The 25,844-nt window shown below is 44.5% G+C and overlaps 1 protein-coding gene across 1 annotated transcript in view; it reads right to left on the reverse strand.

Annotated features, from left to right (window-relative positions):
* Nucleotides 1-25,844, reverse strand: part of LOC146830286 (E3 ubiquitin-protein ligase TRIM39-like) — a 316,726-nt gene that overhangs the window by 140,540 nt on the left and 150,342 nt on the right. The window contains exon 3 of the mRNA XM_085604475.1: nt 1,076-1,306. Coding sequence (XP_085460601.1) covers nt 1,076-1,306 — 231 coding nt within the window. The remainder of the gene's footprint in view (nt 1-1,075; nt 1,307-25,844) is intronic.

Raw genomic sequence — 25,844 nt, forward strand, 5'->3', positions numbered from 1 at the left:
TGCAGCAGGTGCAGTGCACCGGGACCTAGAGCCCTGAGGGGCCTATTGAGCCCTGATAACTGGTGCATGTTATTACCCCAACAATAGTAAAATGGGCCATTTCCATTGCTTGTACCAGGGCCGGTGGCACCATTTCTACATTACATTACTAGATTAAAAAGCATTAACCCGTTGTTCATATGGCTGCACCAAAGTATGTAACCACATTTCACAATGCGAACGCATTAGGAGCTGAACTGAAATATATTTATGTTTTACTATGTTTTAAAGATGTTTATTGAGATTTTTAACAGTATAAAAGATCCACTAACCACATTTACGATGAAGTCATGCGACACAGCACATTGTGATATTCTGAATGGGGTCATGTGACACACTACAGCTTGTGACTTTCTGAACTGGGTCACATATACACAGTCTGTAATATTCTGAGTGGGATCACATGACAATAGGTTAAATGATCCAGTCCAGTCTGCGATATTTCAAATGGGGTCCTGTGACACAGCGCAATCTGTGATATCCTTTATGTCACACAGCATAGCGCCATCTGTGACATTTTGAATGGGGCCAGATATCCCGGCAAAGAGTCTGTGATATTTTGAGTAGGTTCACTGGACAGCACAGTCTGGAGTATGTGCTATTATGTAAAGGGGTGAAATGCCAGAGCAGAAAATGTGACATTCTGAGTAGGCTCACCTGACACTCCATAGTCTGATATTCTGAATAGGATCACAGTAAGTCTGTGATATTCTTAAAAAGGTCACGTGATACAGAACAGTCTGAATGAAGTCACATGACCCATCTACCTTAGTCTTTATACCGTGTCAGGCTGTCAGTATACAAGTAGTTTTCTCTGTACTGAATCGGTCTGTACATTGCGTTGGCTGTCAGAGCAGAAGGATTGCTGCTAGTTTAACTTGTCTGTATATTTTGCTGGATTGTCCTAATACAGGAGGTCAGTGTAAATTAACCCTGCATGTTGATCATGCATGTTCTCCACTAACATTCAACGCCTCTCACGCCATATGAATGTATCACTTCTGTATTGTCTTGTATTTACCAAGCAGTGTCTCACCTTCAGGAGGTCCCACGCTGGCTCCTTCCATTTCTTCTCTAGATCAATTATCAGGGCATCAAGAGAAGCGATTTCATTGGACAGTTTGTCCATATTTGCATTTTGTACCGCAATAATGGTCTTCTCCATCCCCTCCAGTCTCATGTACAGCATCTGCTCTTTATCTCTCAGGAGCTGGCGCTGCTTCTCCATCTCAGATGCAATGTTCTGCTTCTCTTCTCTCAATAGTTTCTGTCCGCATCAAAGAAATGATGGTTAGATTCTGGGAAGCTTTCAATGAGCATCACATCTTTAGTGTGCAGGCTAGGCTGGGGGGCACACAAGGTATTCCGACAGAAACCAAAACTAGGGCTGGTGCCATATTTAGGGGCGCAGGCGGCGCGAAGCTAAAGCTAAGCAAGAACAATGCATTTTTATTTGCAGCTGCACACTCTTGCTACCTTCCCTTCTACTGTCTTTGTTCTCTGCTCCCACTGACATTGCCCACCCCTGAGATGTGTTCTGTCCACCCACCTCCACAGCCCTGTAGTGAGCTAGGCACTGCCCACCCACACAGCCTTACACTGAGCTGTGCTGTACCCACCAACACAGAGCTGTGTAATGCCCAGGTATACACATTACAACCAGTAGTGCCCCAAGAGCTGCGTTTGCAGAGTGGTGGAAAGAGGGGGGGGGGGGGGGTTGTCTCCAAAGACCTCTTAGCAATCCCGCTATTTGGGACTTACTGGAGGCAACTGAAGGGGTAGATGGCCACCAAGGACCCTCAAGAGCCAAGGGAACTTATCCCCCAACTAGTAGTGTGCCAGGAAACACTTCCTGGTGCACTGCTCCTTGAGGGAAGAAGTTTCCTTTATTACTGAGGCCCTCAGGAGGCAAGGGGTCATCATCCCCCCACTAGCGGTGCGCAGAGAGGCATGTTTGCAGAGTGGTGGAGTAAGGGGGCGTGGCCTCCCACCACCTCTCAGCAATCCCGCTGTGTGAGGCTTACTGGAGGTGACAGTAGGTCTTGATGGCCCCTAAGGACCCTCAGAATTCAAGGGGATTTCATCCCCAACTAGCAGCGCGCCAGGAGGCACATCTGCAGAGTGGTTGAGAAAGCGAGCAGGGCCTTCGGCGACTTGCTAGTTTTTTAATCTTTTTTTATTCCACTTTTTTTTAAGGGGGCCGCATGGGCCCCCCCTTCCCTGGGCCATTCTGGGCCCCAGGTACCTTACCCCAGGGGCCGACCTTTGCAATTTTTATCCCTGCGGAAGCCGGCATTGCTTTGAGATCCATGGAGATGCTAACATGCAGCAATGAAGCAATGTGCATTTCCCTGCTCGCTTGATAGCGGATAGGGAACGGCCATGCTGTTTTCAGCTAGAGCATTTTTTTCTCTCACTTGCTGAAAGCAGACTGTTTGTAGCACCATAACAAACAGCAATGTCCCAGGGGTGGGCTCCAGGTGGAGGGGGGGGCGTATGGCCCCCCTCATTTTATTTATGTATCCCTGGGGAGATGGTGGTTCCCAGGGCCAGGGGTCCACAACGGACTCCTTAAATTATTGTCTTTGTGCCCCGGGAAGCTGGCGGTCCCGGAAGCTGTGGGCTGGGCAAGCGGGCTGCGCATTCCTATTAAGTGTCTGGGGGAGGTGGTAGTCCCCAGGGCAGGGGGCGGCATAGGGCCACCCCCGCATTTCTTTTATAAATTCATGTATGTGCCCTGGGGAGGTGGCGGTCCCTGGGGCAGCTGGGGAGCCAGGAGGTCCCTGCATTCCAATACTTAAGTGCCTCAGGAAGGTGCTGGTCCCTGGGGTAGTGAGAGGGGCCAAGCGGGCCCCCTGAATTTCCAGTATTTACTAACCCGGGGAGGTGGTGGTCACAGGGGCTTTCTATAAGCCTTGAAGAGGGCCCCATGAACCCCTGTCCTTTATTTCCTTTATGCACCGAGTATATAGCCCACCCAGGGGCTTTAAATAAAAAGACGTGCAGCATTTAAAACAAACATTTACCACGGATCCACTCGCAAGTCTGCTTCAAAATTAAAATACAAAAGATGCTTGTTAACCCCAGCTGGGTCCCCCCACCATATCTGGGGAGTCAGGGTGTTCCTACCCTGGCCATTTTATTTTTTCTTTATCTTTTACTTTGTGTGTGGGGCACGGCTTCAAGTTGAGCCCCAAGATGACTGCCAACACTTTGTGGTTGAAGTGTTGGCAGCCAATTAAATTTTAGTAGGATCCACGAGTCCACTACAAAGACTTGCGTCCCCAGATATCTATATTTTTTTAAGTTCGATATCTCAAAAACGACTGAATGGATTTACACCAAATCACAAAAAGCAGGCTTTCTGGGCCAACATATAGCTTTCTGCCAAATTTGGAGTCATTTCCTTCAGCAGTTTCGGCTGTAGTCATGTTCAAAAAATGAAAAATACCCATTGACATAACATGTGGAAAATGTGTTTTCGAACCCCTCTTTTTTCTCGGCCTCTGTGGGGCAAATCACCCTGAACCTTTCAACACAGCAGCTGAACCAAAAAGGGGATTTTTTGTAACAATTACGTGGAGATTTGTCAAGCGGTGCCAAAGTTATTGGCAGAGCAAACAAAGCTTTTTCTACTGAAACTTTGTTCCTAACTTTAACGACCAGTAGGAGCTATATATATATATATATATATATATCGTGTAGACTCGTCTCTATCTTCCTGTGATGGAAAAGACGAAGCGAACCCAAAACTTGCAATTCTTCTTTTTCTTTGTTGTGTGCCCAACACCACCGCCATATATATATATATATATATATTCACTGAAAAAACCATAGGTTTCACACACGTTATAGTTAGGAATTAGCATTTAAAAAACCTTGCAAATTCACTGAAAAAACCATAGGTTTCACACATGTTATAGTTAGCGGAAATTTTACTGATAAAAAACCAATGAAATTCCCCCGTTATAGTTAGTGCAGGCAACTATAACTCACGCGACCGCAATCCTCTGCTGATGCTAATACTGTATTTAGACACTTATTTGCCCATGTCTTCTTCCATACATTTTTAGCTATACATATATTACAAATATTTTTTTTTCATAAAGACACATATGTCATCAGCAGAAGATTGCGGTCGCGTGAGTTATAGTTGCCTGCACTAACTATAACGGGGGAATTTCATTGTTTTTTTATCAGTAAAATTTCCGCTAACTATAACATGTGTGAAACCTATGGTTTTTTCAGTGAATTTGCAAGGTTTTTTAAATGCTAATTCCTAACTATAACGTGTGTGAAACCTATGTTTTTTTCAGTGAATTTGTACGGTTTTTTAAATGCTAAGTTACTTTACGCCATTCGTGGCGTGCGCGCCCACTTAACGCAGTTTGTTCCGTGCGCGCACGGTGCGCTTCACGCACCGTGCGCGCACAGTGAGCACGCGGTGCGCTTCGCGCACCGCGCGCCCACTTTACGCAGTTAGTGCCGTGCACGCACGGTGGGCACGCGGTGCGCTACGCGCACCGCGTGCCCACGTTACGCTAGATGGGCCATGTACACACGATGCGCTTCGCGCACCGTGCACACATGGAGGACATATGATGCACTTCGTTTTGAAAGGTAATATTTTTATTTTTCGTATATGTTATAAGCCATGCACAAATGGTGCACTTCGGGCACCATTTGCACACGGGGTGGAGAGAGTGTGGATAATTATTTTTTTTATTATTTTTTTTTTTAAATATTTTAGTTTAACTCATATTTAACAAGCCATGCACAATTGGTGCCCTTCGGGCACCAATTGCACACGGGGTGGGGAGAGTGTGGATAATTTTTTTTTTTTTATAATTTTTTACCGTACGCGTACGGTAAGCGTAATCGGCGAAATTAGCGAAAAAATAAAAATTCCGTTTTTGGCCTTGGGGGATCTTTGGGGACTCCCTCAACATTGCTATGTGTGTGGGAGCTGTCTAAACAGCCCCTTTACATGTTTTTGTGCTTTACATTTTAAACATCACTCTCAGTGCGAGAGAGAAAATGGCGGCCGCCGCTTCCTGGTTTCGGCCGATTCGAATGTTTACTAAGATCTAAGAGCCAATCAGAATCGCGCTCGCGCACGCCACCGTACGCGTACGGTAAGCGTACCGTAAGCGCACCGTAAGCTGGCTCAGATATATATATTGATTTAAAGGCTATTTTCTCAGAATCTACTGAACAGATTTACACCAAACCTACAAAAGGCACTTCCTTGACCTGAGGACTACCTCTCTGCCAAATTTCTAGTAATTCTGTTCAGCCGTTCGGGCTGTAGCCCTGTCTAAAGGTCCTATGGAAAAATGCATGGGAAAAACGCGTTTTGGGACCCCCCTTTTATCTCAGCCCCCGCTTGACGAATCCCCCCGAGACTTTCAGGGAAGGAGCGGAGCGTAGCGCCCCACCTATTTTAAAAAATTCGCGAAGATTCGTCGACCGGCGCCAAAGTTATTCAAATTAGAATGTTGCGGATTTCCTATGGAAACGTGGTCCTAACTATAACTACCTACTGGCGACCGCCAGTAGGTAATAACTATATATATATATATTCCCTTTCAGGCATAGAGTGACGCATAAATGATGCAAAAAAAGAGGCAGAGAACTCTGGGAAGTGCTCAAGTTTAGGTGGAGAGCAGCTCCAAAGATACCATTTCTACAGCAAAGTCTTTAAGCATAGGATTAGCACAGTGCTATCCTTGCAGAGATATAAAATGCCCAAAGCCTTTTATCACTCCAGACACAGTATTACAGCTTTGGATTGGTAAAATACCATCCAAGCCAACCTGAAATGAATAATAGCAACCCCTGACACCGGTTTCACTCTCATTAGAGCTCTTCAGAGAGGTATAGCTTTGTGTCCCTTTCTATCATGGCGTGGATGGCACTGCGCTATTCCTATACGTAAGGACTTTGATAGAAAAGCAGACATTTGAGGTGAGCACATTTAGAGTATCGCTGGTGTTGAGAGTGCTCTATACTGGAGCTCCTCTCCACCTAAACTTGAGAACTACCCAGAGTTCTCTGCTTCTTTTTTTATATATATATATATATTCCGCTCCAGTGTCCACCTGGGCGCTCGCAGCACTCTTGTGATGGGTGCAGAAAAATGGAGGTGGGTCCATTTAAAACATCAAGCTCAAGTCTTCGTAAGAAAACGCTGCACTCACGGGGTAAGTTGCACTCTTTAATTTAGCGAGGATGCGTTTCGGCGTTCTGCCTTCTTCTGCTCGCTTTAGTCAAACAGTAAACAGCGTGTGCATGATTGTACTTTAAACTAGTAGATAGAATCCCATTGGGCGCAGCAGGTGAAAGGAGAGCAGGGATAGGTCCTCCACCTATCATATTCCCCCTCCGTTGTTCATTCGGGAGACCTCTTGTAAATTGCTCCGGGAGTGAAAGTGTCAGTAATCAAACAGTCTGGATGACAAATACCGTTGTTACAGATTGTACCACGACATTTTCTTACGAAGACTTGAGCTTGATATATATATATATATATATCCAGTGATCCTTGCTTAAACTCCTTCGTGACGACGGAAAACAAGAGCAGACCCAGATTCGTCGATAATGCTTTATATGCTATATATATATATATATATTGGTATTGTTCTCTAGCAGAGAAAGACGCTTAGCCCCCCGAAGCCGACATTCTGCGATGTGATCATCGAAGCCTGCCTGTTCTCTACACGGCTTCCTGTTACTTGCGAGAGCCGGAGGGCAATTAACAGATCCAGGTAAGTCAGTAGGGTTGGAGAGGTGAGGTGTTTTTGCACGCAACAGAGTGGCTTGTGGGAGAGGTAGTCCCGTTAATTGCATAGCGGGCAGTGAGTGGCACAAATTAATACATATCCGACAATGGCAGCAGAGTGGGAGAGAGAGCGGGAAGAAAGCAGCGAGAGACATTTTCTGTGATGACAGCAGCGCCATACCAACACACATGCCAACAGGAAATGCCATGCAACAACCAAATAATGACATTATCAAACTCACCCATGAATTGGAGAAACTGTGAAAAAATGAGATATCTAAGTGGTGGGAATGTAAATCTCTTCAGAGATATCTAGACGTTGGGCGAGTCCCGAGGGGCCTCAGAATTTTAGTGGCACCGACATATGAAAATCCCAACCCAGAGATGCTAAAGGAGTGGGCGGAGAACAGTGCAAACTCATCAAGTAGAATGCTACAAATCCTAATAAAGTATGCCACGAGTGATAGAGCGGCATTACTAAAGAAGATTGAGGCACTGTCCGGGGAACTGGAGAAATCACCACACCAAGACGAACTTGGCAAAATACTTAATGATATGAAAGTAAGACTCTCGAAGTATGAGCAATCCATTAAAGAGAGAAAGGCGGTGAATTTCAGAGAGACAGAAACGACTACATGAGCGGTAAAATCTACACGTTCTCTAGGAAGTTTGAGAACATCCGCCGTCAACAACTCTCAGAAACTTCTGAGGCATTCCAAAGAACAGCCGCCCCCAGTGAATCAGAATTAAGCTCCGAAATAGAATCAGATGTTGAAACAGCCAGTAGAGAGAATCGGAAAGCACCTACGGTGGTACAAGAGTTTGGTTTTTTATACTTGTAGAGACTCACGAGTTTACGGCCACGGCCGCAAAGAACAGACAACAGCAAAGCATCCAAAAGTCAGAAATCAGGAGACGAAAAAACAGACGCTGGGGCAAAAGACAAACAGAGCAAAAACACGCGCACTTACAGAAACAACAAACGGAGATGAGCGCCCACATTGATACAGCAAATACAGTAATCAATCTTACCAATATGAAGCTTTCATCAGAAGAAGAAAAAGATTCTTTCTCTTGGCCTCACTTTCTGTACTAAAAACAATTTTGACTATGCTCAAACTAGAGTGGATCTTTTCCAATTTGTAAGAAAACTCAAACTTCAAAAATATTTTTTCAACGCAGTAAACCGAAAATCAACACTGACGAAAGTGCAATTGACGAAAATCCACTAACAGTAAGAGATATGGCCCTGTTACAAGACCTTGCCAATATGGAAAATACAGAAAATGCCGAAACACTTATAGAATTCGCTATTACATCAGGATTACAAGTATCCAATACCGCTAAGACACCATTCAAACCTAAATCGACATTCATGCCTATGATGCCCAAGGATGGATTGGACATTTTTGCTGAAAATGTCACCAAAGATCTCAAGGTATTGGCATACAGCAGTAGCAGAAACTTTGTGAGTAGTAATCGCAACAAAATGAAAAAGTACAGAGAACTAATTGATAACATCAAACAGAGACAAGATGTGGTGGTCTGGTGGTCAGACAAAGGAGGTAATGTTGTCCTCTGGCCCCTGGAACAGTATAACATAGAAGCTCTCAAACAATTATCTGACAAAGACTGTTATAGCCGTGTGAGCCCGAATGTCATCATAGGAATCAAAGAAAGATTCCATAAAGCCCTCTACGACTGGAAAAGTGCAGGGTTACTCACTAAACAAGAGTTTGAATATCTCAAATGTGTCTATCCTGTACTACCCCAACTCTATCTCATCCCTAAAATCCATAAAAATCCAGTGGAGCCTCCTGGGAGACCCATAATTGCTGCAATAGGGCGACTGTTGGAAAATGCCTCGAGATACATAGACCACTTCTTACAGCCATCCGTCTGCAGCCTTCCAGCATACATCAAGGGCACAGGTGATTTTCTCAACAAAATTTATGTTGTAACATGGGAAAACGATTTTCTGCTAATGACCCTAGATGTCAACACACTCTACACCAGCATCAGACATACAGATGGACTTAACCCCTTCTGTGCCCATGACGAGCTGGACTCGTCATGGGCCGCGGTTGCGCTGTGCCCATGACGAGTCCAGCTCGTCATGAACCGCGCCCGCTAATGGAACGCCCGGCACAGGGCGGGGAAAGGGCGTGGCACACAAGGGGTTAATGCATTACATCATTTCTTGGGCAAAAGACCTATGTCAATGTTTCAGCATTCTATGATGATCGTGCAGATGGCTGAGATGTGTCTGGATAATAATATCTTTATGTTTGATGGTTTGACATATAAACAACTGCAGGGCACTGCCATGGGTACCTGCTTCGCCCACAGCTATGCTAATTTGCATATGGGCTGGTGGGAGGAGCACGTACTCATGGTAGCGCACAATGTCACTTTGTCGGAACAAGTAAGACTGTATGTAAGGTACATTGACGACATTTTTATATTGTGGAAAGGGTCTGTAGAGAGCGCCAAAACCTTCTCTGAAGAAATTAACAACAATTCATTAAATCTCAGCTTTACCTGCAATATGAGTAGAGAGAGTATACACTTTCTAGACCTGGAGCTGTATGTTGAAGGTGACAAACTGCAGTCTAAAACTTTCAGAAAACCCACTGCTGGGAACGCTATACTACATGCACACAGTTTCCACCCCACTTCTTTGAAAGAAAGTATACCCTACGCCGAATGCCTCCGCATGAAGCTTAACTGCAGCACCAATAAAAGCCTTGATGAAGCAACAGGAGAACTATGCCACAGATTAGCCCTTAGGGGATACAGCCAAGAAACACTTACCAAAGCTAGAACTAAAACTGCAACCAAAACCCGTAGAGAGCTTTTAGCCTCTGCGAAAGGCACTACTGAGAAAGTAACTGAGTGTTCTGCTATCAACACTCCCAGACTAATAACAGGCTTCAATGCGTATAACGTAAGAAAAATAATATACAGACACTGGAACTCAGTCAGGAATGATCCTGTTATTGGGGCCATCTCAAGCAAAAACCCTCAAATCACCTTCAGGAGAGCCAAATCTCTGAGGCAAGAGATAGTAAACAACGCTCCCGGAAAAATTAAAAATGAGGGCTCATGGCTCAAATCACCCAAAGGCTTTTACAAATGCGCCAAGTGCAAGGCATGCAAGCACAGCATCAATACCAAAGAGGTCACATTACCATTCGGGCAATCCCCCTATATCATCAGGGGTTACTACACATGCAAATCTGATTTTGCTGTGTATGTCTTATTGTGTACTTGTGGGAAAACCTATGTGGGTAGCACCATCCACCCAGCACACATACGCATCTTACAACACTTAAGAGCTATCACTAATAATGACCCTGCCTACCCTGTTGCTCGACATATCAACACGGCCCACAATGGCAAGGCGCAAGATCTTTCTTTCTATGTGGTAGACACCATCCCCAAAAACCCTAGGGGAGGCAATAGACAACTTGCCCTTAGGAGACTCGAATCACGCTACATCATCCTCTACAATTCCAAAATCCCCAATGGAATGAATGCGGATGAAGCATTAACTGTACACCTCTGATTAGTCCCTCGCTGCTTGTCCCGCTACACTTTCCAAACCCTGCAACGTTTAGGACACACTATTTGAGCTTGGGCATACATTAGCCTTAACGTTTTCTTTACACATAATTTAGCAACCGGTTTTTGATTTTTGTACGTCCATTTACCAACATGATCATTAATGCCGTGGAGGGCCCACCCTGTAGTTATTTACGGACTAAATTTAGATTTTTTCGTAGCTGATTTTACACCGAGAGCCCACTCGGGCAATACTGTTAAAGTGCATTTACTGAATGTATGCATTTTCTTTGTTCAGTATTTACAGAGTCACATTCAGATCGCTAATAGACGCGATCTATCTCTGCATCTTACCCCCTTGTCGACCAAGACCCTATCGCTAGCTTACTTTGACAGCACTATATTCATTGAACATCTTCACGAGGCACTGTCAACTTAGCGAGCGGTTTTACATGTTTCTTTATAGCACTAGTGGGCATAGCGTACACTATTGTACGTTTACGCCCGAGCGAGAGCCAGGTCTCAGTCAGTACTTACTATACACGGCATTCCCCACATTATCCTCTACGATAGTTTCACACCACCCTTCAGGTTACATTATCACATCAGGGTCTTCCAGGCGCGCACATGTTTTTTCTATGTCTATACATGCTAATAGGACGTTGTTACACATGGGCATTTGCTTGCCCCCATTTTCAGTTTCTGTACTTTTTTAGTAACACACTACAATCGGGTAAATGTATGCCTTTAATATATTTACATTATGCTTGTGTTTCTCTGTGAATCAATTTTATTTATTATTTGGCATATACTCTCTCGCCGCCTTTTTTTGCATTGTCATGTTGAAACTGACAGAGTGATTCTCTATGTCTATGATCGCCTCTATGAGGTTGCCTTGACAACTAAAGTAAAGCGTATATATCTGTCAAACCAGTATGCACTAGACGTAGTGACCAAGGCGGTGCGCCGCCGAAACGCGTCTAACCTTTGTTGGATTAAATATTTCATTTTTGCCACAATTTCACGGAGTCTGTGCCTGACTGTTCGCCGCCGCCAGGATTGGAAAAGAATATATATATATATATATTCACAGAAAAAACCATAGGGTTCAGGCACGTTATAGTTAGGAATTAGCATTTAAAAAACCTCAGAAATTCACTGAAAAAACCATAGGTTTCAGGGGTGTTATAGTTAGCTGGACTTTTCACTTGTACAAAACCATTGAAATTCCCCCGTTATAGTTAGTTCAGCTAACTATAACTCGCGCGCCCGCAATGCACTGCTGATGACGTCACATATTACATCACTCATGACATGGTCAGTGACATCACTCATGACATCACTGATGACATCTCAAATGAAATCACTGATGACATCATCCAGTGAATGTGTGTTTTTCTGAAAATTAAATATGTTTTATATATGTATATCTCAAGGTCGATGGAAGAATAAATGGGTATATAAGTGTCTAAATGGATGATTTGTTTTTGAAAAATTGATTGTGTTACTGACTGATTAAGTGTATCATAGTGAATACATGGCTTAGTGAGTAATGTTTAAATATGTAAATATCTGTATCAGTCTCTCACTTTGTGTATAAGTGGCTGCATGGGTTGGCGAGTAGCTACATGGGTGTCTATATAGGTTATTAGTTGGTTTTTTGAGTATCAGTCTGAGTGTCTGCATGGTTCGGTGGGGGGTATTACGTAGTGCATAAGTGCATGAATGAGTGACTCACTCTTTGTATGTGTTGAAGACAGCATGTGTGCAGGACTGTATGGGTGGATGAGTGTGTGTATGGGTGTGTTAGTGAGTGAATGACTGTCTCAATAGTGTCTTTATGAGTAACTACATATGTTTTAAACTAGTATATGTGACTATTGGTGTATATAAGTGAGTATATGTGAGAGTGAGAGATTGAAAGAGTTCCTCTATGAATAAGTATGTGTTTCTATAAGTGATTGTTTAAAAGACTAAGTATGTGTAAGTTTCCATAGAAGTAAGTGTGGTGGTGTGTGTATAACTGTATATGCAAGTAAATGTATGTTTGATTCTTTATTAGCATGAGTGACTATGTGTGTGAGTAACTCTATGGATGAGAGGCATTGTGTAACAGGATGTATAGGTGTATGAGTACATATGGTGAGTGAGTACATGTATGAGTGACTGTATAGGACTGTTGGTGAATGACTGGATGTGTATGTGGATCTTAGAATTACTGAAGAGGTTGTTGTAACTGGTATTGGTATGTCCATTGTTTTGAAAATGTTAGTCTCTATTTTTGAATGTGTGTATCAAAGGTTATATTAGGGTGAGAGGAGGTCTGCCACTCTATCACAAGGATGATGTCATCAGTGATGTCATTTGAGATGTCATCAGTGATGTCATGAGTGATGTCACTGACCATGTCATGAGTGATGTAATATGTGACGTCATCAGCAGTGCATTGCGGGCGTGCGAGTTATAGTTAGCTGAACTAACTATAACGGGGGAATTTCAATGGTTTTGTACAAGTGAAAAGTCCAGCTAACTAGAACACCCCTGAAACCTATGGTTTTTTCAGTGAATTTCTGAGGTTTTTTAAATGCTAATTCCTAACTATAACGTGCCTGAAACCTATGTTTTTTTTCTGTGAATTTCAAAGGTTTTTTAAATGCTAATTTCTAACTATGCCTACAGAGATAGGACATGTGAAGAAAGAAGAAAAAATGCACAATGAAAAGAAGTGCAGAAAGAAGCAACAGAAGTCCTCAAAGACGAAGAAAAGTGCAGGAAGAATGGTAACGTGCAGAAAGAACAAAAAGAAGAGCAGAAAGAAGCCTTGTTGCAAAATCATCCTGTACCCTCAACTTTTTCAGACGGATACTGGTGGTAACTGAGTCTGACTAACCAGTCCTAGAGCCAGTGCTATGTTAAAAGACACTTAGAATACAGTGAAAACACCTACATACACTAGGGAACATTATGCGTTGGGGTCCCCCTGTGATTAGCATGACCTCCTCTGTAAGCCCCTAGTATATAATAGGGCAGGGGGATTAAAACTACCTCTTAAAACAGGCCACAGGGCGTTTTTGCACACGTTGACTCAGGCCCTGTCCCCTCCCTTCACCACTGTGTAAACACGCCCTGTGTCCGTTTTTAGTTGGGAGATTAAGTTCATTTGAATCCTGAGGGTCCCTAGGGTCCAACTAGCCCACTAGGTACCTCCAGTAAGTGCCACAGAGCTGCGTTGCAGAGAGGTGTAAAAAGTGGCACGGCCTTGACCACCTCTCTGCAATGCAGCTCAGTGGCGCTTACTGGAAGCACTTGGTGGGCTAGTTAGCCCCGAGGGGCCCTCAGTATTGAAGGAAAATTATATCCCCAATTTAAAACGTGCCATAGTGCGTGTTTGCACACGTCACCTCAGGCCCCGTCCCCTCCCTTCACCACTGTGTAAACGCGCCCTGTGGCTGTTCTAAGTTGAGAGATTAAGTCCCCTTGAATCCTAAGGGTCCCTAGGGTCAAACTAGACCACTAGGTACCTCCAGTAAACGCCACGGAGCTGCGTTGCAGAGAGGTGTAAAAAGGGGCTTGGCCTCAGAACACCTGTCTGCAGAGCAGCTCCCTTGCGCATACTGGAGATGCCTGTTGGGCTAGTTGGCCCTCAGGGACCCTCAGTATTGAAGAGGAATTAATTCCCCAACTTACAACTCGCCAGGGGGCGCGTTTGCAGAGTGCTGCAAGGAGGGGGCGTGGCCTCCGGCACGATGCCAGTCTTTTATTTATTTTAATTTTTTAAGAAGGGGGGCTGTGTGGTTCCCCTTCTTATTCTAATTTATTGGCCCTGATGACCCCATCCCCCAGGGCCTGTCTCCTAATTATATTTTTTTGACCCCAATCCCCAGGGCCTGCCACTGTTTTTTATTATTTTAAAAAAATATATATTTATAGACACACCTAGGACATGCTGGACAAACCGTACGTACCTATCACCATGACGATTTGCGTGATATTCATTAAAAGGCGACTATGCATACAATGAATCCACGTGGAATGTATTTACACCACTAGTGAAGCTCTGACATGTCTGATGCCCTACCGTGCCTAATCCCGGTAGACACCCTTGTTGTTTATTTATACAAACATGGGTAGCTATTGACGGGCACATTTAATACACATGCACACAAAGCCATTCAAAGGCGATTCGACAAAAATTCGACCAAAACTATGCAAGAAACCCCCCTCACGGTTAATAAAACACGCATCCACTGCCGGATGTGTAATACTTTTTATTTTACTCTCTGGAAAGGGGACGAACATCACTTGAGAGTCACAGCGCGCTCCTGGCAGAGCCCAATGCTGTGTTACACCCACCATTGCCTGCTGAGTGCCACACACCTCTGTGTTGTATTCCACTAGCTAGTACATATGCTATGACACTCTCTAGCCCATGTGCACTGTAACACCACCACATGAATATGTCATGCCACACTTGTCTTCGCACGGGTTATATTGCCCCATCTAACGTGCCTTCCTCGATGCCTATGTTATAACGCACAGTGCTATGCCATACATATTACAATCTGGGATCCATATCTTTGTCACAGTGCATATGCAACGTAACACTCCCCAGCACATATTTTATATTACAACTTTAGAGACTAGTTAGGTTACACAACACTGCCCTGTGCATATTACACTCCAAGGCGCATATCGCATAGCACGCGCTAGTGCCTGTGCTATCTCGCGCTCTCCAATTAATCTGTCATTGCGCACAATGTATTGCATATTATATTTCACGCCCGGTTCATCTTATATCACACTTTTTGGTGCATAGTTTATACCATACACTATATCTAGTTTTCATTTTCAATCGTGCTCTCAGGACTATGTTCTATATAACACTGTGTTCACCTACCCTTTTCACGGGCATTACATTTTGCGATAGGGGGTGGAGGGTCAGGGGGTGTTTCTGCCAAGTGAGCCCGGAGTCACAGTCACAAACGTCCTCTTCTTCCTGAATAAAAGTGAGATTATGCTGCATACTTGTTCATATTTTAAGTAGTTCGCACAGACACACGTTTTAAAAACAATAAAGTTCCTAATACTCGCCTTCTCTGAACAGTTAGCTTGCTGCCCCATCCCCCTCCTCCCTATCCTCTGTTGTGTGAATCCATGGACTAGCCTCCTCCCTCCTGCCATGCATGGTCTGATGTGCTGCCACTGCCCTCAATTTAGTATGATGTACCAGTCCACTCCTCCTGCCCTCCATTGCCCAATTCTATGCCCCATCATTGACCTCCTGCTTAAACTCTGTGCTTAGCTTGCTGCCCCTATTCTCCTTCCCCCTGCCCTCCGATGTCTTTGTGCATGCCCCTGCTCCATCCTTTTTGCCCACCATGTTCCATGGAACTGCCACTCCTATCTACTCTGAGTGTTCTGTTGAGCTGCCACTCCCCTTCCACCTGCCTAGCATTGTCAGATGACTGTAACCTGTCCCTGCCACCTCCACCCTGCCTGTCCACATGCCATGCCCCTATCCTCTTCCTCCTTTCCTACATGGTCCATTGTACTGCCACACCCTTCTGCCCTCCCTAGTCTGTTGTGCTGCAACTGCTCCTCCTGCCTGCCCCGTGCGGTCTGTTGTGAGGCCCCTTCCCCTGAACTTTCTTGTCTGTGCACAGGTCCTGACCCTCCCTTCTATCCTCCATCGTCCTTTGAGCATGCCCCTGCACCCTCCTTCTTGCCCATCATAGCCATTGTGCTGCCACTAACCTTCCCACTTGCCATGCATGGTCTTCTGTGCTGTCATGGCCCCTCCCACCTTCCCTGTGTGGTCAGTTAGCTGCCCCTGAACCCCTCCCACCTTCCCTCCATGGTCTGTGTGTATGCCATCACAGTCTCACTGTTGCTCTTCATGGCGTGTCTTGCTTCTAGTGCCCATCCTGCCTGAGCTCCATGGCTATCTTGCTGCTCCTGCCCCCTTGCCCCCAGCCCTCTGTTTACATGTGCAGACCCCTACTCCCTCCCTCCTGGCTTGTCTGTTCCATTGTAATGCCCCTGATCCGTCCCTCCTGCCCTTTATGGTCTGTTATGCTGCAGCTTTCTCTCCTGTCTGTGCATTATGGTCAGCTAGCTACCATTGCTTCTTGCCCCTCTGTTCTCTGTTGTCCATGTGCATAGTCCTGTCCCATCCCTCTTGCTTTCTATGGATTGTTGTGCTGCACTCCCGTCCCGCATGCACTGTGTGGTGTATTGTGCTGCTGCAAACCCTGATGCCTGCCCTGCAGGGTCAGTTTGGTGCACCTCTCCATGTCCCTCCTGTCCTCTGTTATCCAAGTCCATGTCCCTACCCCATTTCCTTCCATGATCCAATTTACCATACTTGCGAACATTTTGAACTTGGTAAGAGGGAGATTTTGAAAAAAAACTGGGGTATTTATTTTCCCCTTTGAGTTACATTGAAAAAGAGGAGATTGTAGACAGGAGACAGATCAAATAAAGCCCATTTGAGCTTAAAAACATTGGACGTTTCCTGGCTGAATCGGGTCTGTTGGCATGTATGGTTGTACTACCATTGCCTCTTCCTTCTGCCCACAATGGTCTATTACATTGCCACAGCCTCTCTTGCAAGTCCTGTATTGTTGGTTTGTTGCCCCTGCCCCCCTTTCCACTGCCCTCCATAGTCTGTTGTGCTGCCACGGCCCTTCCTGCCTGCTCAGTGTGGTTAAATTGTTGCCTTTGTACCTTCCTACCTGCCTTCAATTTTCAGAGTCCGTGCCCCTGGCCTCTGCCTCTCAACAGTATCCTAATGAACAACTAGATTGCTAACATTCTATATTAATTACAAAAGTGTGGAACGCCTGACGTCATCTTGATGTAATCAAAACTGTAATACCTAGAGCATTTCCTTTAGAAATTACATATATGAGAGGGTCTTATTGGCATCACAAGTATGGTTAGTGCTCTAAAAGACTAAAATAAGGACATATGTTCTGAGTTTTCAAATAGCGACAAAGCACTTTTAAATTATTTGTTACCTTTATGTTTTTTTATCCAGTTGACCACTTGATTAAATGTTGCACTTAGGGGAGAAGATGTGGTGTTACTTCCAGAACTGCAGACTTTGCAACTGGGGAACCAGGTTGGAGTTTCTGCTTCAGCTCGACATTCTGTGATTCTGGTCAAATCACTTAGTCTCCCCATGTCTACAACCAAAATTAATTTGTTCTTGTGTGATGTAACCAATGCTCATGTAAAGCACTCCAATACCTGACAAGTCTGCACTATATAACACTGCAAAAACACAAAATAATAAGTGTTTTGCACACTTCTGTCATTGGGCTATATTTGGGCTACATCTGGGTGATTTTGGGCTACATTTGGTTTTTTTTGTCTCCGGTGGCCATCTTGGGAGATTTATTTGTTATGAAGTTTCCTAATTTCCTCATGTACTGCAGTCTCCTCAGTAGGAAATGCTTTCAGTTTTTTACTTTGATTCCATCATGAAGATATTCAGATATGTCACACATTTGCCATAAATTCTGAATGTTAGCACTCTAGTTGCTCATTAGATCACTGTAGTAAAACTACTGTTCACCATGGAAGTCTGCTCCTGGTATTAAAAGTGCATGTTTCAGTCTGCATGTCAGAATTTTTTAATGAAATAGAAGAGGATTTGAGATGTCACTCAAAATGTGCTCTCATTTTCTTTCTTCAGCATTAATCATAATTTCTATGGCAAAATGAACCCCCTCATTGTGTTCCTTTTTAAATTAAATGTTTTAAGTGTTACCAGTTTATTCCAATCAAGATGGCTTCAGGTGTGCCATACTTTTGTCATAATGAAGACAGTAAGCGCTCTAGTTGTTTTTAAGAACACTCTGGGACATTCTGTCATTGGGCTATACTTGGGCTACATCTGGGTGATATTTGGGCTACATTTGGGCTCTTTTGTCTCTGGTGGCCATCTTGGGAGACTTATTTGTTATGAAGTTTCCTAATTTCCTCATTTACTGCAGTCTCCTCAGTAGGAAATACTTTCAGTTTTTTACTTTGATTCCATCAAGAAGGCATTCAGATGTGTCACACATTTGCCATAAATTCAGAATGTTAGCACTCTTTTTGCTCATTAGATCACTGTAGTAAAGCTACTGCTCACCAGGGAAAACTGCTGCTGGTATTGAAAGTGCATGTTTCAGTCTGCATGTCAGAATTTTTTAATGAAATAGAAGAGGATTTGAGAAGTCACTCAAAATGTGCCCTAATTTTTCTTTCTGCAGCACTAATCATACTTTTTATGGAAAAATGAACCCCCTCATTTTGTTCCTTTTTAAATTAAATGTTTTAAGAGTTACCACTTTAATCCAAGCAAGATGGCTTCAGGTGTGCCATACGTTTATCATAAGTAGGACTGTTAGCGCTCTAGTTGTTCTTTGGAACACTCTGGGAAGCTGCAGTAGAACACAAAGGAATCAACTGACAGTCTCTGCCCTTGTTGGATGTACATGTTTTACTGAGAATGTCAGACTTCATTCTCACATGACTGAGAAAGATAATGTGAATTTACAGAAAATAAGCTCTCAGTTTAGCTTATAGATCACCTTCCAAACCTCTGTGGGAAAAGCATGAGAAAATATTTTTCTCTCACTCATGATATCCCAGCAGAAGGCTTTTTCACATGGTGAAATCACCTTAGAACATACCACAATTCCTAAAATGAGTATGGTACCATCAACAAATGATTTATAATGTAACTAAAGTCTTAAAACCTTCTATTAACTGCAATGCTTTTTAATGAGGTGCTATCATGTATATTGGTCCCAAGATGGCTGCCAACACTTCTTGGATGAAGTGCTGACAGCCAATCAGATCTCAGGATGAGATGTGTGGTTAGGCTCCGCCCACATATATATATGATTTTACTTTTGATTTTCTCAGGAACTACTGAACAGATTGACACCAGACCTGCAAAAGGCACATCCCTGACCTGAGGACTACCTCTCTGCCAAATTTCAAGTAATTCTGTTCAGCCGTTCGGGCTGTACCTTGGACTAAAGGTCCCTATGGAAAATTGCATGGGGAAAACGTGTTTTGGGACCCCCTTTTTTTCTCAGCCCCCGCTTGACGAATCCCCCCAAGACTTTCAGGGTAGGAGCGGAGCGGAGCGCCCCACCTATTTTGAAAATTTCGCGAGGATTTGTCAACCGGCGCCAAAGTTATTCCAAATAGAATGTTGCGGATTTCCTATGGAAACACGGTCCTAACTATAACTATCTACTGGCGACCGCCAGTAGATAATATATATATATATATATAGATATATATATATATATATATAGATAATAATAGTCGCTTTCCACCTCTTTGGGAAGCACTCTCGGAAGGGTGCCTGTATGCGGCGGTGAACTCCGCAATTTATAATCGCTCCTTTTTTTTTGTGTAGAAAGAAAACAGCACTCGCTCAGGAGTTTAGAAGATATTTATTTATCCAGCAACAAATGCGTTTTGGCGGTCTGCCTTCCTTGGTGTACACCGAGGAAGACAGACCGCAGAAACTAGTTTGTTGCTGGATAATTAAATATCTTCTAAACGCCACCGCAAGTGCCGTTTTCTTTCTACACAAAGAACAATCATTGGAAATGCAATAGGTCTTGCATTTGTTTGAGTTGGAGCTATTGGCATTGCAAATGGCAATGTTTTGTGCTTATTTAATAGGTCTTGAATTTGTTGGAGCTATTGGCATTGTAAATGTAAATGGTTTTTTACTTAAGTTTTATGGAGTTTATGTATGTGGTGTGTTGTGAAATTATTGTAATTGGACTTGGTTAATTAGTTGTATAATTGTGTGGTGTGGAGTGGATTTGTGTATTGGTTCTATGTGGCATGGTGTGTTGTGGAATAAAGTGGATAGTAATTATGTGGTATTGAGTGTATTGGAAATATGTGGAGTGGGATTGTGTGTTTTGGAGTGTAATTGTGTGCAATGCTATTTTTCGTTGTGCAGTTGCATGTAGTTGAGTTTAATGATGTGGTGTCCTGTCGAGGGCTGCCTTTCATGGCACACAAACGCCTATAAATAATATTTGAACAATTACATCATACATGATGTAAACGGCTAAACATTAATGCACTTAGTAAGAATATGCCCTCCTCACCTTAATAAAACAAAGAACTCTGTTGTGTGTCTTTTTTTGTAGAACATTGTACAGTTTACTTAGTGAGTCACATAGTGCCGCTGGGTAACAAGCAGGTCCCCTGTAAAGTATGCAATGCCTTGGGCAGGCAGTATGTCTGCTGTGTTACCTACAATGAAAGGAAACCATATGCAGTTCATAGGTTCTCAATGCCATAAGGAGGGCATGGGTGCCTCTTCGTCGTAAAGGAACTAAGGAGGGGCTCCAGACTGCATTGATTTCTATCACTACCAAGGAATGCATCGGACAAGATGGAGTATCAGGCCCTGGTGGTACACAGAGCACGAAAGCTCTATTGTAATCCATGGAATGTAAGTAAAACCCCTAAACAGCTCGCAGGCCCCTTGCCTAGCACGGACTGCAGGAAAAGCACTAATAATATCAGCTTCTGTGTGTTGCCTACAGGTGATTGGTGTAATATAGGATGCACGACAGTCTCAAGCAGCACAAGGCCCCATGTGTTGCATAAAATACAAGTTTCAACTCAATGTATTGGGCAGACTGGAGATATTTTGTGTAGCGCAAACTACAAGATGGAGCGCAATGACGTATTGGGCAGAGTGGCGGTCCCCTGTGTTACAGAGTACACAAATGGAGTCTGGGTGGCACAAGTCCCCGTGTTTCACAGGGGAAAACTCAGCGTAGAATGCAGCTTCTTTGTACTATCTGAACTGCAAGGAAAGCCCCCAGGTAGGAAATGGGCTCCTTACACCCCATCATTAGGCCCCTTGTGTTACAAAGGAATGCAGGAAGTCACAGAGCAGGAGGTGGGGTTGTGAAATATATTATGTTTTTAATGAGCTGTACAGGTCAATGCCGCCCTATGAAAGAAATGTGAACAAAATGCCGGGCTTGTTGCCAATGTGTGGGAGAAGTGGCCTCAGTGGGACCTGGGCACGTGCACGCCCGCTGTGGCATGTGTTTAATGAACAAGTGTGCCCCTCAAATAGTGCTGTAAATTGGGCACTTTCTGTCAGTGGGGCGAGGGGAGGGCAATCCATGCTGTGGCATTAATATGCACACGGTATTTTATATAGAATTAGTGTGCACATGAAGCTGTTATTGATTAACAAATAATATACACTGCGCCATCCTACTACAGTACACCATTCTCCTATACTATTGCACTATACTCCTTTACTACTGTAACATCCTCCTATACCATTACACCATCCTAAAATACCAAGGCACCAGGGCTTTAAGTGGGCCGGGTCTGTCCGGGTCTGAGCACCGGCAGTTTTTTTTTGGGGCCCTCGAAACGGGTCTCTATCGGGCTCTATTTTCGTGGCTACTAAAGGTAGTCCGTTCTTTATTTTTATTTTTTTCGGACCCGTTTTGAGGGCCCAAAAAAAAACTGCTGGTGCTCAGACTCTGCCCACTGTTGCTGCACTGTCAGGTAACCTGACCCCGTCTCCCTTCGCCATCCTCCACTTTGCTGAACTTGTTGGGAACCTATCAGCTCAGTGGTCACGGCCTGACGTCACTACAGAAGGCCCCTCGGCGTGCACCTAGCTGCCTTGAATGAGTCTCCCTTCCTGCAACACAGATAAACACACGAGGCTCCGACTCTCCGAGGTGCCTTGCACGAGTGCCTTCCCCCGCACTTAAATGCCGTGGTGCAAGAAGGTTGGTATGAGGAACGTGTTTCTGAACCTAATTTCAATGTGCTGTGGTGCGTCTCTGTCCCGAAGGGTCTTGCACTGGAGCGAAGGTTGCACAGTGTGAACCTCTCTCGTGCATGCTGCTGCCAAGGTACATTCTTCAGCCCGGTTCTTAAACTCTTTTAAAAGTAGGCGCAGCGCCACCAGGCAAGTAGGAGCCTGGCACTGTCATGGTTGGCATTCCATGCCCACGTTACTGTAGAGTCTCGCACACGGCCCCTCGTGGCTTGCAGCTTTCAGCTCATAGTTCCATGAAAACCAACACGCTTCTAGATTGCTTTTCTTTGCCCTACCTGTAATGTTCCGCCCTGGGCTAAAACCAGTCCGTAGCCTTCCGTACACCCCCCTCGCCCCAGGGGCAGCCTCGAGGGTGGCCACCCTCCCCCATTGGCGCATCCTCCTCAAACTTCTGAAGTCAAAAGGAGGCTTGAACGAGCACATTTTTTGTAGGTCGGTTGGTAACTTGTACGTTTAATGGGATACAGGACGTTAAAGTGACAAGCGTTGTTAGCAACGTTTTCGAAGAATAACAGCCAGAAGTAGCCCCCTCGAGATGGTTTACTCTTACTTACCTGCTACCATTTAAGGGAGAGTGTCTTTTGGCTATTCATTAATTAATATATGCGTGTTAATTTACAGTATACAGTGTATATAACATGTATCCGCAGAGTAAAGTACAAATAGCCTGCCGGGGTTCGAGGAACCTCGTATTTGCGCAAGACGTATACCGGCTGCGAAAGAGGCTTTGGGTAAGAATAAAAAAACATTAGCGGTACAACTTGGTCGAGAGAAACGCGACTGTAACGGTGGAGTTTATTTCTCCGACTTTTGAAAAATATACACATTTAGTCAAATGCAGTCGAAGTAGCGAATGGACAGACTTCCGGTCTCGGGGGGGTTTGGAACAGCGACGCGGCGGCTTTTACAGTTTCAGTTGGGCCCTGCTGTGCCCGGGATGCATTTTGGAAAAGGGAATGGGCGTGACGTCATTACAATGACTGGAGCTATAATACCCCGTGCTAATAAAATATATATATATTTCTATCATTATTATTATTTTAATGTATTTTTCTGGGTTTTTTTTCAAAACGTTGCATCGCGCATAATATACAGTGGGCGATAAAACACAAAATATGCGCAGGCCGCGGTGATTCTCGCCAGCTCTTCCTTGTTGGAAAATCCTAGATTCTTAGAGTTGGGCACCATGTGTGCAAACATTAAAAGGCCAGCGAGGTCAAAGCTACTCTTGGGTGTTTTTGTTTATGGTTTTTATGTGGGGCTGGTGAAAGCAACACCCCAACGCGTGTTTTTTAAAGTGTTTGGTATTTTTATGGGTTATACTTAATAAATATACCTTTTTGCCTATTTTATTATCCTTTGCTGGATACGACTTCATGATTTTCTTAAGCACACAGTGCTAGTTATTTTGATTTAGACCACGCCCCTACTCGGATAGGCCACGCCCCTTCAAGACATTAACCACGCCCCTTTTAGAGCACCCCCAGTTTTTTTTCCCACTTAAAGCACTGCAAGGCACTATCCTTCTATACAGATACACCATCCTTCTAGGCTAATACACCATCCTTCTAGGCTAATTCACCATCCTTCTAGGCTAATACACCATCCTTCTATACAGATACACCATCCTTCTAGGCTAATGCACCATCATACTAGTCTAACATGCAAGCCTACTACATCAATGCACCAGCCTCCCACATTGACGCACCATCTCTTTACTACCACATTAACGTACTATAGAAATCCTCCACCCTGTCGCGCATCCTTCTATACTAATGCTCTATCTTACTCAACCAGTAAGCACCAATGCTAGTTATTCTCAGCTGTTGCAAACGCCTGTCTTAGTTCCCGGCGTATAATGCACTTTTGTAACCGCCGCGCCTCACCCCCCCGCCCCCCACACACACTCCACTACATTCACAGCTTATTACAGTTATTCTGAAACTGTATTCTGCAACAAATGTAAATGTTTAACATAAGTGCACAAGCATTATGCATGAAATATGAGACCGACAAGAAAACTTACAAAGGATCTCAATGAGTAACACTGAAATAATTCAGGGAAGAGACACAACTTAGACTTGCCTTTTTAAAGTGTGATCTTGTTGCAGCGCCATTGAGACTCACAAAACAAAGGCCAGAGAGGAGGGGTAATCTGGACCTCCCTCCCCCCCCCCCCACTCCCTCCGACCGAAATGATTTGCCACGGGGCCTTTGTGAATAGCTCACACAGCCGGGGCCCTTGCTGTCCTCGGATGGAAACATTTCCAAGGTGGAGTGTGGAGTCGTATCCATGGTAAACAGCGGTGTCTGCTAAGCGAAGGCACTTTTGTATTCGTGGACACACGACACCCTAGTGTCTTGGTTTGTACTTTACAAAACAAAATGGTCCAGATCACAACAACATTCTTTGAGCATCTAACTCGCCGCTGAGGAGCGTAAAAGGCCGTCTATTCTGCAGACACTCACAGGAGTCCAAGATTCAACTGGGAACAGGAGAAATCTCACATAAGCAGGCAGAATTTACTACCACATAAAATTAGCAATTTTCCAGAATAGTCAAGAGTAGGGGGTTAAGAGTGCCACCGGGGTGTTCCCATAAAGGGTGGGGGTTCGATGAGGAACCCTTCGCAAAGTTTTCACTTGATCTATTTTCACAAACCATCCCAGCAGTCGTGGCTCGCGGGGGGGAAGGGGGGATGGGGGGTGTCACGCGGGGGTGGGTGGGGGAGGGGGGAGTGTTAAAATAAATAAAAAAATCCTACCTGAGGTCCTCAGCAGGTCCACGCCGCCTCGGGTCCGTTGGCGCCTAAAGCCCCTCTAGGCCAATCCTGGCGCTGCCAGCAGCGCCAGGATTGGCATAGGGCATGGTTACTGCTCGTCCGCCTGCCCATTAGGAGACCGAGTTTTGAGCCTTTGCTCAACCCTCGCTCTCCTAATGGGCATGCGCCAGCCAGAGCAGACACTAGTGCGCATGAGTGAGCATGGCGCAAAAATTCGCTCACCTTTCCCACTCATGCGCACTTGTGCTGCTGCCTGTTGCCCCTGGTCCGACAACCATGTCAGTCAACATGACGCCGGACTGCCCACCCCCTTCAGACTCTGAAGGGGTGGGCGGGCCGACGTCATGCTGACTGACATGATTGTCAGTTCTCCCTTGGCGTCTTTGAACTTAAGTAAACTGATTCAGTTTACTTAATTTCAAAGATGCCGAGGGAGTTGCGGGTGGGGGGGCTACGCCCCAACGCCTTAATGGACGCACCGCGGCTGCATCCCAGTACTGTTGCGATACTTATAATTATATTATATTATATAATATAATAGTTTGGCCAGGCGAGCCGTGATTAAGTTAAGAAAAAAAAAAAGCTTGTTCGCTATTGTTAAAGATAAAGTGCAAACATAAAAAGGCTGTAAATTTTACATACGTTAGCTCTAAGTAAGAGGCGGGAAAGGAATTTGCATATGTGCTGGCATAGTAATGAACAATAAGGAAAGCCCCAGGAAAGTAAAACTCATTTCAGTGCTTTTGGAAAGTAGCAGAAAAATAGCAATAATAATTCGTACAGCGCAGGCAACTTTGTTATATTGCATACATTTTATGAAACA

The sequence above is a fragment of the Triturus cristatus genome, chromosome 5_1, assembly GCF_964204655.1.
Source record: "Triturus cristatus chromosome 5_1, aTriCri1.1, whole genome shotgun sequence".
Taxonomy (NCBI): domain Eukaryota; kingdom Metazoa; phylum Chordata; class Amphibia; order Caudata; family Salamandridae; genus Triturus; species Triturus cristatus.